This window comes from Gobius niger (assembly GCF_951799975.1).
Source record: "Gobius niger genome assembly, chromosome: 18".
NCBI lineage: Eukaryota > Metazoa > Chordata > Actinopteri > Gobiiformes > Gobiidae > Gobius > Gobius niger.
The window spans coordinates 518,158-531,140 of record NC_136869.1 but is presented as its reverse complement, the minus strand read 5'-3'; the positions used below and the strand labels follow the sequence as shown (position 1 = coordinate 531,140).

Sequence of the window (12,983 nt, the reverse complement as noted above, 5' to 3'; positions counted from 1 at the left end):
TCTCCTCAGTCTGTCCCTCTGTGGTCTGACCTCTCGATGCTGTGGTCCTGATAGTCCTCTGGCCTCAGTGCTCAGCTCCTCCAGTCTGACTCTCCTGGATCTCAGTAACAATGACCTCCAGGACTCAGGAGTGGAGCTGCTGTGTGAGGGACTGAAGAGCGCCCCCTGCAGACTGGACACTCTGAGGTGAGACGCTCCCATCATGCACTCTGTCTCTGTCACATTAGAGAGTAATGCTGTGTGTCTTTAGGCTGTCTGGATGTCTGGTCTCAAAGAGGGGCGGGGCTTCTCTGGCCTCAGCACTAAGCTCCGCCTCCTTCCGTCTTAGAGACTTAGACCTGAGCTACAACCATCCAGGACCTTCCACCGAGCTCCTGAAGGCTCTACAGGCCCCACACGGGCCCCTGGACTCTCTCAGGTGAGTCTGACTGAGGAGGACCTTCCCCTCTGGTCCTGGTCTGGGGCCTCATTTATCAAGCTTGCTGCGCACAAAATGAGGCCAAAACTTTGCTCCTCTGCGCCAAAGTTGGTATTTATAGAAAACAAACTGAACGTGAAACATTGCGCTCCTCCACACAAACTAAATAGCTGCCGTACGAGGAACGCACTTTTCAGAAACACTGCTGAGAGACGGGAGAGCAGCGACATTGAGGAAGTCAGGTTTGGTTTGAAATGGTTTGAATTTACTTTCTTCAGCAATGACAAAGATTAGAATGAAATAAGCAACTTATCACGATGTTTGTGAATATTGGTGCGCACACACGTGCACGCTCGTACCCGTGCACGCTCGTACCCGTGCACGCTCGTACCCGTGCACGCTCATACCCGTGCACGCTCGTACCCGTGCACGCTCGTACCCGTGCACGGGTACGAGCGTGCACGCTCTTACCCGTGCACGCTCGTACCCGTGCACGTATGCGCACTGGCGCTAAAGCCTTTTAAACGGGAAGCAGGAATGACCCCGTTGTTCTGTGCTTTGAGTCATCTCTGGACATAAGTCTGACCACCTGGGTTTAGGTCCAAAGCTCGGGTCACATGACCTTCAGACGAGGCGTCTTTACGCAGTGCCCGGACACTGACCTCTCCTCACTCACTCCACCCGGACACTGACCTCTCCTCACTCCACCCGGACACTGACCTCTCCTCACTCACTCCACCCGGACACTGACCTCTCCTCACTCACTCACCCGGACACTGACCTCTCCTCACTCACACCACCCGGACACTGACCTCTCCTCACTCCACCCGGACACTGACCTCTCCTCACTCACTCTACCCGGACACTGACCTCTCCTCACTCCACCCGGACACTGACCTCTCCTCACTCCACCCGGACACTGACCTCTCCTCACTCACACCACCCGGACACTGACCTCTCCTCACTCCACCCGGACACTGACCTCACCTCACTCACTCTACCCGGACACTGACCTCTCCTCACACCACCCGGACACTGACCTCACCTCACTCCACCCGGACACTGACCTCACCTCACTCACTCTACCCGGACACTGACCTCTCCTCACTCACTCCACCCGGACACTGACCTCTCCTCACTCACTCCACCCGGACACTGACCTCTCCTCACTCACTCTACCCGGACACTGACCTCACCTCACTCCACCCGGACACTTACCTCTCCTCACTCACTCCACCCGGACACTGACCTCACCTCACTCACTCCACCCGGACACTGACCTCTCCTCACTCACTCCACCCGGACACTGACCTCTCCTCACTCACTCCACCCGGACACTGACCTCTCCTCACTCACTCCACCCGGACACTGACCTCTCCTCACTCACACCACCCGGACACTGACCTCTCCTCACTCCACCCGGACACTGACCTCACCTCACTCACTCCACCCGGACACTGACCTCTCCTCACTCACTCCACCCGGACACTGACCTCTCCTCACTCACTCCACCCGGACACTGACCTCTCCTCACTCACACCACCCGGACACTGACCTCTCCACACTCACTCCACCCGGACACTGACCTCTCCTCACTCACTCCACCCGGACACTGACCTCTCCTCACTCACTCCACCCGGACACTGACCTCACCTCACTCACTCCACCCGGACACTGACCTCTCCTCACTCACTCCACCCGGACACTGACCTCTCCTCACTCACACCACCCGGACACTGACCTCTCCTCACTCACTCACCCGGACACTGACCTCTCCTCACTCACACCACCCGGACACTGACCTCTCCTCACTCACTCCACCCGGACACTGACCTCTCCTCACTCACACCACCCGGACACTGACCTCTCCTCACTCACTCCACCCGGACACTGACCTCTCCTCACTCACTCCACCCGGACACTGACCTCTCCTCACTCACTCCACCCGGACACTGACCTCTCCTCACTCACTCCACCCAGACACTGACCTCTCCTCACTCCACCCGGACACTGACCTCTCCTCACTCACACCACCCAGACACTGACCTCTCCTCACTCACTCCACCCAGACACTGACCTCTCCTCACTCCACCCGGACACTGACCTCTCCTCACTCACACCACCCAGACACTGACCTCTCCTCACTCCACCCGGACACTGACCTCTCCTCACTCACACCACCCAGACACTGACCTCTCCTCACTCACTCCACCCGGACACTGACCTCTCCTCACTCCACCCGGACACTGACCTCTCCTCACTCACACCACCCAGACACTGACCTCTCCTCACTCCACCCGGACACTGACCTCTCCTCACTCACACCACCCAGACACTGACCTCACCTCACTCACTCCACCCGGACACTGACCTCTCCTCACTCACTCCACCCGGACACTGACCTCTCCTCACTCACTCCACCCGGACACTGACCTCTCCTCACTCACACCACCCGGACACTGACCTCTCCTCACTCCACCCGGACACTGACCTCTCCTCACTCACACCACCCAGACACTGACCTCTCCTCACTCACTCCACCCGGACACTGACCTCTCCTCACTCACTCCACCCGGACACTGACCTCTCCTCACTCACTCCACCCGGACACTGACCTCTCCTCACTCACTACACCCGGACACTGACCTCTCCTCACTCACTCACTCCGGACACTGACCTCTCCTCACTCACTCCACCCGGACACTGACCTCTCCTCACTCACACCACCCGGACACTGACCTCTCCTCACTCACTCCACCCGGACACTGACCTCTCCTCACTCACTCCACCCGGACACTGACCTCTCCTCACTCACTCCACCCGGACACTGACCTCTCCTCACTCACTCCACCCGGACACTGACCTCTCCTCACTCACTCCACCCGGACACTGACCTCTCCTCACTCCACCCGGACACTGACCTCACCTCACTCCCTCCACCCGGACACTGACCTCTCCTCACTCACACCACCCGGACACTGACCTCTCCTCACTCACTCCACCCGGACACTGACCTCTCCTCACTCACTCCACCCGGACACTGACCTCTCCTCACTCCACCCGGACACTGACCTCTCCTCACTCACTCCACCCGGACACTGACCTCTCCTCACTCCACCCGGACACTGACCTCTCCTCACTCACTCCACCCGGACACTGACCTCTCCTCACTCCACCCGGACACTGACCTCTCCTCACTCACACCACCCGGACACTGACCTCACCTCACTCACTCCACCCGGACACTGACCTCACCTCACTCACTCCACCCGGACACTGACCTCACCTCACTCACTCCATCCGGACACTGACCTCTCCTCACTCCACCCGGACACTGACCTCTCCTCACTCCACCCGGACACTGACCTCTCCTCACTCACTCCACCCGGACACTGACCTCTCCTCACTCACTCCACCCGGACACTGACCTCTCCTCACTCACTCCACCCGGACACTGACCTCACCTCACTCACTCCACCCGGACACTGACCTCTCCTCACTCCCTCCACCCGGACACTGACCTCTCCTCACTCACTCCACCCGGACACTGACCTCTCCTCACTCACTCCACCCGGACACTGACCTCACCTCACTCACTCCACCCGGACACTGACCTCACCTCACTCACTCCACCCGGACACTGACCTCTCCTCACTCACTCCACCCGGACACTGACCTCACCTCACTCCCTCCACCCGGACACTGACCTCTCCTCACTCACACCACCCGGACACTGACCTCTCCTCACTCACTCCACCCGGACACTGACCTCTCCTCACTCACACCACCCGGACACTGACCTCTCCTCACTCACTCCACCCGGACACTGACCTCTCCTCACTCACTCCATCCGGACACTGACCTCTCCTCACTCACTCCACCCGGACACTGACCTCTCCTCACTCACTCCACCCGGACACTGACCTCTCCTCACTCACTCCACCCGGACACTGACCTCTCCACACTCACTCCACCCGGACACTGACCTCTCCTCACTCACTCCACCCGGACACTGACCTCTCCTCACTCACTCCACCCGGACACTGACCTCTCCTCACTCACTCCACCCGGACACTGACCTCACCTCACTCACTCCACCCGGACACTGACCTCTCTTCACTCACTCCACCCGGACACTGACCTCACCTCACTCACACCACCCGGACACTGACCTCTCCTCACTCCACCCGGACACTGACCTCACCTCACTCACTCCACCCGGACACTGACCTCTCCTCACTCACTCCATCCGGACACTGACCTCTCCTCACTCACTCCACCCGGACACTGACCTCTCCTCACTCACTCCACCCGGACACTGACCTCTCCTCACTCCACCCGGACACTGACCTCACCTCACTCACTCCACCCGGACACTGACCTCTCCTCACTCACTCCACCCGGACACTGACCTCTCTTCACTCCACCCGGACACTGACCTCTCCTCACTCACTCCACCCGGACACTGACCTCTCCACACTCACTCCACCCGGACACTGACCTCTCCTCACTCACTCCACCCGGACACTGACCTCTCTTCACTCCACCCGGACACTGACCTCTCCTCACTCACACCACCCGGACACTGACCTCTCCACACTCACTCCACCCGGACACTGACCTCTCCTCACTCACTCCACCCGGACACTGACCTCACCTCACTCACTCCACCCGGACACTGACCTCTCCTCACTCACTCCACCCGGACACTGACCTCTCCTCACTCCCTCCACCCGGACACTGACCTCACCTCACTCACTCCACCCGGACACTGACCTCACCTCACTCCCTCCACCCGGACACTGACCTCTCCTCACTCACTCCACCCGGACACTGACCTCTCCTCACTCACTCCACCCGGACACTGACCTCACCTCACTCACTCCACCCGGACACTGACCTCTCCTCACTCCCTCCACCCGGACACTGACCTCACCTCACTCACTCCACCCGGACACTGACCTCACCTCACTCACTCCACCCGGACACTGACCTCACCTCACTCACTCCACCCGGACACTGACCTCTCCTCACTCCCTCCACCCGGACACTGACCTCTCCTCACTCACACCACCCGGACACTGACCTCACCTCACTCCACCCGGACACTGACCTCTCCTCACTCACTCCACCCGGACACTGACCTCTCCTCACTCACTCCACTCGGACACTGACCTCTCCTCACTCACTCCACCCGGACACTGACCTCTCCTCACTCACACCACCCGGACACTGACCTCACCTCACTCACACCACCCGGACACTGACCTCTCCTCACTCACACCACCCAGACACTGACCTCACCTCACTCACTCCACCCGGACACTGACCTCACCTCACTCACTCCACCCGGACACTGACCTCTCCTCACTCACTCCACCCGGACACTGACCTCTCCTCACTCACTCCACCCGGACACTGACCTCACCTTACTCACACCACCCGGACACTGACCTCTCCTCACTCACTCCACCCGGACACTGACCTCTCCTCACTCACTCCACCCGGACACTGACCTCACCTTACTCACTCCACCCGGACACTGACCTCACCTCACTCACTCCACCCGGACACTGACCTCTCCTCACTCACTCCACCCGGACACTGACCTCTCCTCACTCCACCCGGACACTGACCTCACCTCACTCACTCCACCCGGACACTGACCTCTCCTCACTCACACCACCCGGGCTGAACCGCTGCTTCATCCTACACAGAACATGACCTAATTTACAGCGTGTGCTGTTTGGAGTTTGAGTGACTGAAATGCTCCACAGTTTATCGTGTTTTATTGGTGAATCCAAATCTCGCCGACACTTAAGGCTCTTCTTTACCTTCTAAACATGTGTTTTGAAAAGTTTTATTGATGGAATATGTAGAAAAATGCCAATACGTGTGATCAGAGAAGCAGAGTTCACTCTTCATTAAATCTCCTCTCTGCCGAAGCTGCGGCAGCGTCAGCCCCTCCCTCTCTGCACCTCCCCCTCAACCCCTCCCCCTCAGCCCCTCCCCTCAGCCCCTCCCCTCAGCCCCTCCCTCTCAGCCCCTCCCTCTCTGCCCCTCCCTCTCAGCCCCTCCCCCTCAGCACCTCCCTCTCAGCCCCTCCCCCTCAGCCCCTCCCTCTCAGCCCCTCCCTCTGAATGGGGAGCCAGTGCAGTGTACGGAGGATGGGGGTGATGTGCTCGTGTTTTCGCACCCTCATCAGGATCCTGGCAGCGCTGTTCTGAACATACTGGAGCATTTGGAGGCTCCTGCCAGGGATCCCGATGAGGAGTGCGTTACAGTAGTCCAGCCTGGAGGAGACAAAAGCATGAATAAGTCACTTTGCATTGCCTTTTATGGTCAAATGGAGGCGGGCAGAGGGCGTGTCCAGAGGGCGTGGCGTGAGGTCGCAGCTTTCTGCTCCAGGTGGAATCAGCGAGGGAAAGATTGCGGTCAGGTGTGCGCACCGGCGCATACGCAGGGTTTTATAGATTGGAAACAAACTTTGCGTACAGAATTTTTCGTTACTTTCCTACGCACTTTCAAAGTCAGAGTCTCACGCACAGTTTGATGAATGAGGCCCCTGGTCTTTAAGCAGTAAACTGGACTGGTGTGTTTCAGGCTGGATCCTGCTGGACAACAGTTCATGGTCCCAGGTGTGAGGAAGTGTGAGTACTGTTTTATAGTTGATATCATAGATCATATTTCTGTCACAGATAGTTAGATGTTTGTGTGTTTCAGATTCCTGTGACGTCTCTCTAGATCCAAACACAGCTCACAGACGTCTCCATCTGTCTGAGGACAGACAGACTGTGAGATGTGGGTGGAAAGTGCAGCAGTATCCAGATCATGAGGACAGGTTCACAGACCTGTATCAGGTCCTGAGTTCCTCTGGCCTGAGGGGGCGCTGTTACTGGGAGGTCGGCTGGAGCGGGGAGGACATTGATATAGTGGTGAGTTACAGAAGAATCAGACGCAGAGGAGACAGTGAAGAGAGTAGGTTTGGACACAATGATCAGTCCTGGAGTCTGAGGATCAGGGAGGGAAAATGCTCAGTTCTTCACAACAAGAGAGAAACACGACTGTCCTGTTCCCCTTTCTCAGTAACAGAATCGGAATGGCCTGCGTCCTCTTATGGAGGGCCTGTGCCCTCAGGCAGAGTGGGTGTTTCCTCACACAGAGTGGGCGTTTCCTCAGACAGAGTGGGCGTGTTCCTGGACTCTGAGGCTGGACTTCTGTCCTTTTACAGAATCATTAATGATGATCTGATCCATCTCCACACCTTCAGCTCCTCCTTCACTGAGCCGCTGTTTCCAGGGTTTGGACTGAGTTTTGGATCTAAACTGTCTGTGTTCTAACTGCGCCCCCTGGAGGACAGATCTATTTCTTTTTTTGACTAATTGTTTACCGTTTTTGTTTCGAAAGTCGTGTCAAGTTGTTCAAGTTAACACTTGGTCATAGATCATAGATTCAGTCTCGTTACCCCATCCTCATATATTTTACTTATTTACTGTGAACTTTACAATTTACTTTGTTCATTGAAACTGCTGTAAAGTAACTGTTCTGTTGTGATTAAATCTGGTATAATTGTCTAAAATGTGAGTGGTCGTTCACTGTGACAGACTTTGCTGTTCTGTCGTCAGTAATGGTGTTTCATCTGTGTTCGCTTCAGTGGAAACATTTATAGAGTAAAAATACATATATTGTTCTTAACCAGTGATGGCGTCGTGTCATTTGTGTTTCAGCTCCTTCATTCACCGTGAACTTCCTCCGTACATCCATTTCATTCTGCCAGGTCCATCAATGCACTGTTATCTGAAAGCAACTGAAAAAGAATGTCATTGTCTGAAACCTTCCTTAAATGTGGCTCTGAAGCTTCATATTTAACAGTCTCATAAATCTGTAAAGAATCCGGTGACTGGTCTGTGTTTAGCTCGACTGTTACACCTGCTGTGACTTCATCTGCATAACCTCTACACTTTAAAACTCATCACGCAACAAAAGACTGACTTTATTCACATGTGATGAAGTCTTAAAACGCTCTCACTCGGTGCAACTATTAAACCATTGTTATGTTTGTAAAGCAGACGGGTTAGTTTACCTGCTTTACTAGTTTCTACTGAGACACAGGATGAACCTTTTCTGTAGATGGAACGAAACACCTTCATCTGGTTTTATTACAAATATAAACATCTCAGACGGAACAGATTTTGTGCAAAAGTAAAGAACAGTCGTGGCTTCAACATCAGTGAATTAAGACCTTGTGGACAAATTAAAATATCTTTTAAATTCCTGTGTAATAATCAAGTTTTCCGACACAGACGACGACTGAAGGAGACTCAAAAGTTTGATTAAGTTTAGTTTTCCCGTTTCTGGTGAGTTTAAACACATTTATTCGGTCAGGTTTGTGTTGTCGACAGTGTCAGAAACAATAACTTTCTATATCAATGCCTTTGTGTGATTTGTAGCATGACATTTTGTAGCTTTTGTGACTGGTCATTGTTTCCACCTTTTACAGTTAAAACGAGCCAAGTTTAGTTGAGGAAATGTCAGATTAAATTGCTCTACGAGATGCAATACATTCATAAATGAGACGTGGCTGCCATTGGACTCCCTAAGTGTTTGTTTAAACTAACATTTAATCATGAGGACTTTGTTCCAGACTCTCCTGGTGAGGGCTTGGTTAACGTTACCTGTTAGTGAACAGAAACTCATTTGTTTGATATTCTCCTTTAGATTGTACAACTTACTCTCCTTTTTTCATCAACAGATAGAAACATGTATGAAGCATGATGCCCCAGACTGATCAGAACCGTGAGCAGCAGGAAGTTTCTAAGTGTTTTACAAAGAACAAGATATGATCAATGTTCTGATTCCTGTGTTTTTTGGGGCTAAAACAGAAAAGTAAATGCTTCTATAATGGTCGTTATCAAATCGTCTCACCGTGTCCCACAACATCACACAACTTGTCCCACTCTGACTCCGTTTTGTGGCGCTCACACTATTGTTTTCTCCTCAGTAGAGCTCCAGGTGTTAGGGAGCAGTTTCAGTTACCAAACGGCGACATCTGGTGTTCAGAGAAATGCATTACAGCTTTATTTCCTCTCAGCATATTTCTGTTACAGCTTTGTAGTGACTCATCTTGTAGTTTAACTCTGGGTAATCACTGTTGTTGATTTCACTTTACAAAGAAATAGATATTGACTCATTATTCCCTTTATTTATGAAATGTGGGAAATCACTTCCTCGTTTCAGTGACAAAACATTTCATTTTTCTTAATTAAATTTACAGTCTGTCAATCTTAGACTGGAGTTATACTTGTTATGTCCCATCTTATGTTACTGTTCATTAATTTCTGGTTAGACTACAGTAAACTATATTTAACTATATTTACTTTAAACGACAGACAGTTTAGTCCTGAGAACATCTTCACCCACAGCTTTATCTGAATGTAAACCTCAGCTCAGTCTTTTATTAACCCTGGTTTTATTCTGTTTTAGTCATAGGTTTTAGTCCGGTTTAAACCAAATGAATGGGCCTCAAACGGCGGGAACGGATCACTCCTCCCCCGTACACGTCAAACTGAAAAAGTAGTCCCGGGCCTTTTACACTTCCCTCAGAAACTACAGCGCACAGTTTAGTGTAAATATCAGACATCCACGTCATCACTGTGAGACATTATTGTTTCATTCAACAAACGCGATTTGCTCCACAATAAAGTGAAGGAAAAGCCACAGAGGAATCACGAAGGGCGGAGGAACACGGAGCAGCGCCGCGGCCTGCGGAGGGATACCGCAGAGGACACGGAGGAGCGAAGCAAACGCGGAATAAAGTTTAATTTTCCTGATTCTGGTGAGTTTTTACACTTGTGTTTTATAAGGTTTACGTAGCGGCCAGTGTTTGTTATAACTCAGTTTATTCACACTTTTGAACGTGTCATTTTTACGCCGTTTCTGTCGAAGTTACGTCAACGTTAGCTTAGTTTTAATGACTTCGTTTTTTTACACTTACGGTTAAAACTATTGCTTTAGAAAAATAAGCAGGAATAAAAGTCCTCTGGTTTGCTAATTAGTCAAATATTCGATGATGCTGGTTTGATTGTTATCTAATGCTCGTTAGTTTTACCAGTGACTCGTTAAACTTCAGACTCTCCTCGTGAGGACTTGGTTAACGTTAACCTTTGGAGATAAAACTGCCCGAGAACTGAAGTTATTGGGTCAAATTATAATAAGTTGATTATAAATTAAAGAAGTAAAAATGCATAGTGTTCTTTGTTAGTACAACTTATTCTGTCTCTTTATATTACTGATCCTCTATGGGCTGTGTATTGAAGTAACGTTATTTTAACCTCTTAACCCCCACCTGAACGGATCCCATTTTCTCCAGTTTGGCTTTACCCGAATCAAAAAGCTTCAAAGCACCAAAACAGCCACAAAAAATGAGAAGAAAAGAAGGATGTAAATGCAGCAAAAATGTGACAAAAATTCAACAGAAACTCAACAAAAAAATGATAAAAATGTGACAAAAATGTGACAAAAATTCAACAAAAATGTCACAAAAATTCAACAAAAATGTGACAAAAATTCAACCAAAAAATGATAAAAATTCAACAAAAATGTGACAAAAACTCAACGAAAAAATGACAAAAATTCAACAAAAAAATGACAAAAATTCAACAAAAATGTCACAAAAATTCTACAAAAATGTCACAAAAATTCTACAAAAAATCAAAAAAAGAAAAAGAAAAAAAAGATACAAATTCAATAAAAATTCAACAAAAATTCAACAAAAATTCAACAAAAAAATGATAAAAATTAAATAAAAATGTGACAAAAATTCAACAAAAAAATGACAAAAATTCAACAAAAAATCAACAAAATTCAACAAAAATTAAACAAAAATTAAACAAAAATTAAACAAAAAAATGATAAAAATTAAACAAAAATTAAACAAAAACTCAACAAAAAAATTATAAAAATTCAACAAAAAAATGACAAAAACTCAACAAAAATGAAAAAAAAAGAAAGAAAAACATAAAAAAGATGACACACACAACACAGCAACAACTCAAGGAAAAAGGTCAGTTTTGTGGGTCTTAGCTTTCAAGTGAGGTGTTTCAGGCCTTATATAACAGCCAAAGAGGACAGAATGCATTTGGTTCAGGCGGGTGGTAAGAGTTTAACCCCCGCCTGAACCAAGCACGTTTTCTCCAGTTTGGCTTTATCCAAATCTAAAAGCTTCTTCAAAATAGCGACAAAAACTAAACGAAAACGAGGATGAAAACGCAACAAAAAAGGGATCAAAAAGTCACCGCATTAAAAAAAGCCACAAAAGAGCAAAGAAAAGTAACAAAACACAACAAAACATCAAAGCGCAGCAAAAAAGCAACAAAAACTGAACAAAAAAAGTGGCAAAATTGTGACAAAAATTCCATAAAAAAGCAACAAAAAAGCACCAAGAAACAGGTACTAAATGAGGCAATGCTGTTTATATGCTGTAAACTCCAGTCAAAAAGCTCCTCGATTTGGTGAAAGCCGAACTAGAGAAAAAGAAAGAAAAACACAAACACTGTGACTGTGTTGGACCTAATCATAATAATACTTAGTAAAATAATGTTCAAACCATAAAGACGTCCTAAATAAAGTGAGTTCTATAAAAAGTCCTTTTTCTCCAGTGACTCCGTGACTGAAGACCCACAGAAGGAGCATCTCCTGGAGCCCAGAGCCATGTGAGAAACGACTGCAGCCCAGGCCTTCAGACTGGCTCACTCTGTCTGGGGAAACCTTGCGGTGATAACGACTGGACAGGGTTAGCCAGGCGGTGAGTAACTCTTAACACGCTTCACATCCAAGAACAGGAAGTGTGTGTTTAGTTTGTACTAAATGGTAGAGCGTAGTGATGGGCAGATGATGCTTTAAGGGCTGTGTAAGGCTTGGGTTGTTCTGTACAGTCATTTAGGCCTTTGTCCCACCAATGTAGAGAAAGTCCCTCATTTACAAAGCTACAAAACAGTGAGACTCTGTTCATGAACAATGTCATCATATCCATGTACAGCTCATGTCTACAGTATGTGTGTTCTGATGTTCCTTTATCCGTATTAATATGTGTGTTTGGGGCTAAAACAGAAAAGTAAATGCTTCTATAATGGTCGTTATCAAATCGTCTCACCGTGTCCCACAACATCACACAACTTGTCCCACTCTGACTCCGTTTTGTGGCGCTCACACTATTGTTTTCTCCTCAGTCGAGCTCCAGGTGTTAGGGAGCAGTTTCAGTTACCAAACGGCGACATCTGGTGTTCAGAGAAATGCATTACAGCTTTATTTCCTCTCAGCATATTTCTGTTACAGCTTTGTAGTGACTTCTCTTGTAGTTTAACTCTGTGTAATCACTGTAGTTGAATTCACTTTACAAAGAAATAGAAATTGACTCATTACTCCCTTTATTCAAGAAAAGTGGGAAATCTCTTCCTGGTTTCAGTGACTCCGCCTTCACTTCCTGTTACTTGTTTCTTTATGAACTGGACATTTCCTGTAAAGGCTAAAGTGAAACTAACTCCATTTTGAGACGCAGGACTGAGTT

At 49.5% G+C, this 12,983-nt stretch overlaps 1 protein-coding gene across 1 annotated transcript in view; it reads left to right on the top strand.

Annotated features, from left to right (window-relative positions):
- Positions 1–12,983, top strand: part of LOC306977844 (NACHT, LRR and PYD domains-containing protein 3-like) — a gene marked incomplete at both ends in the record, with an annotated part of 83,974 nt that overhangs the window by 30,439 nt on the left and 40,552 nt on the right. Inside the window, one exon of the mRNA XM_079576283.1 lies at positions 10–186. Within this exon, the coding sequence (XP_079432409.1) occupies positions 10–186 (177 nt within the window). The remainder of the gene's footprint in view (positions 1–9; positions 187–12,983) is intronic.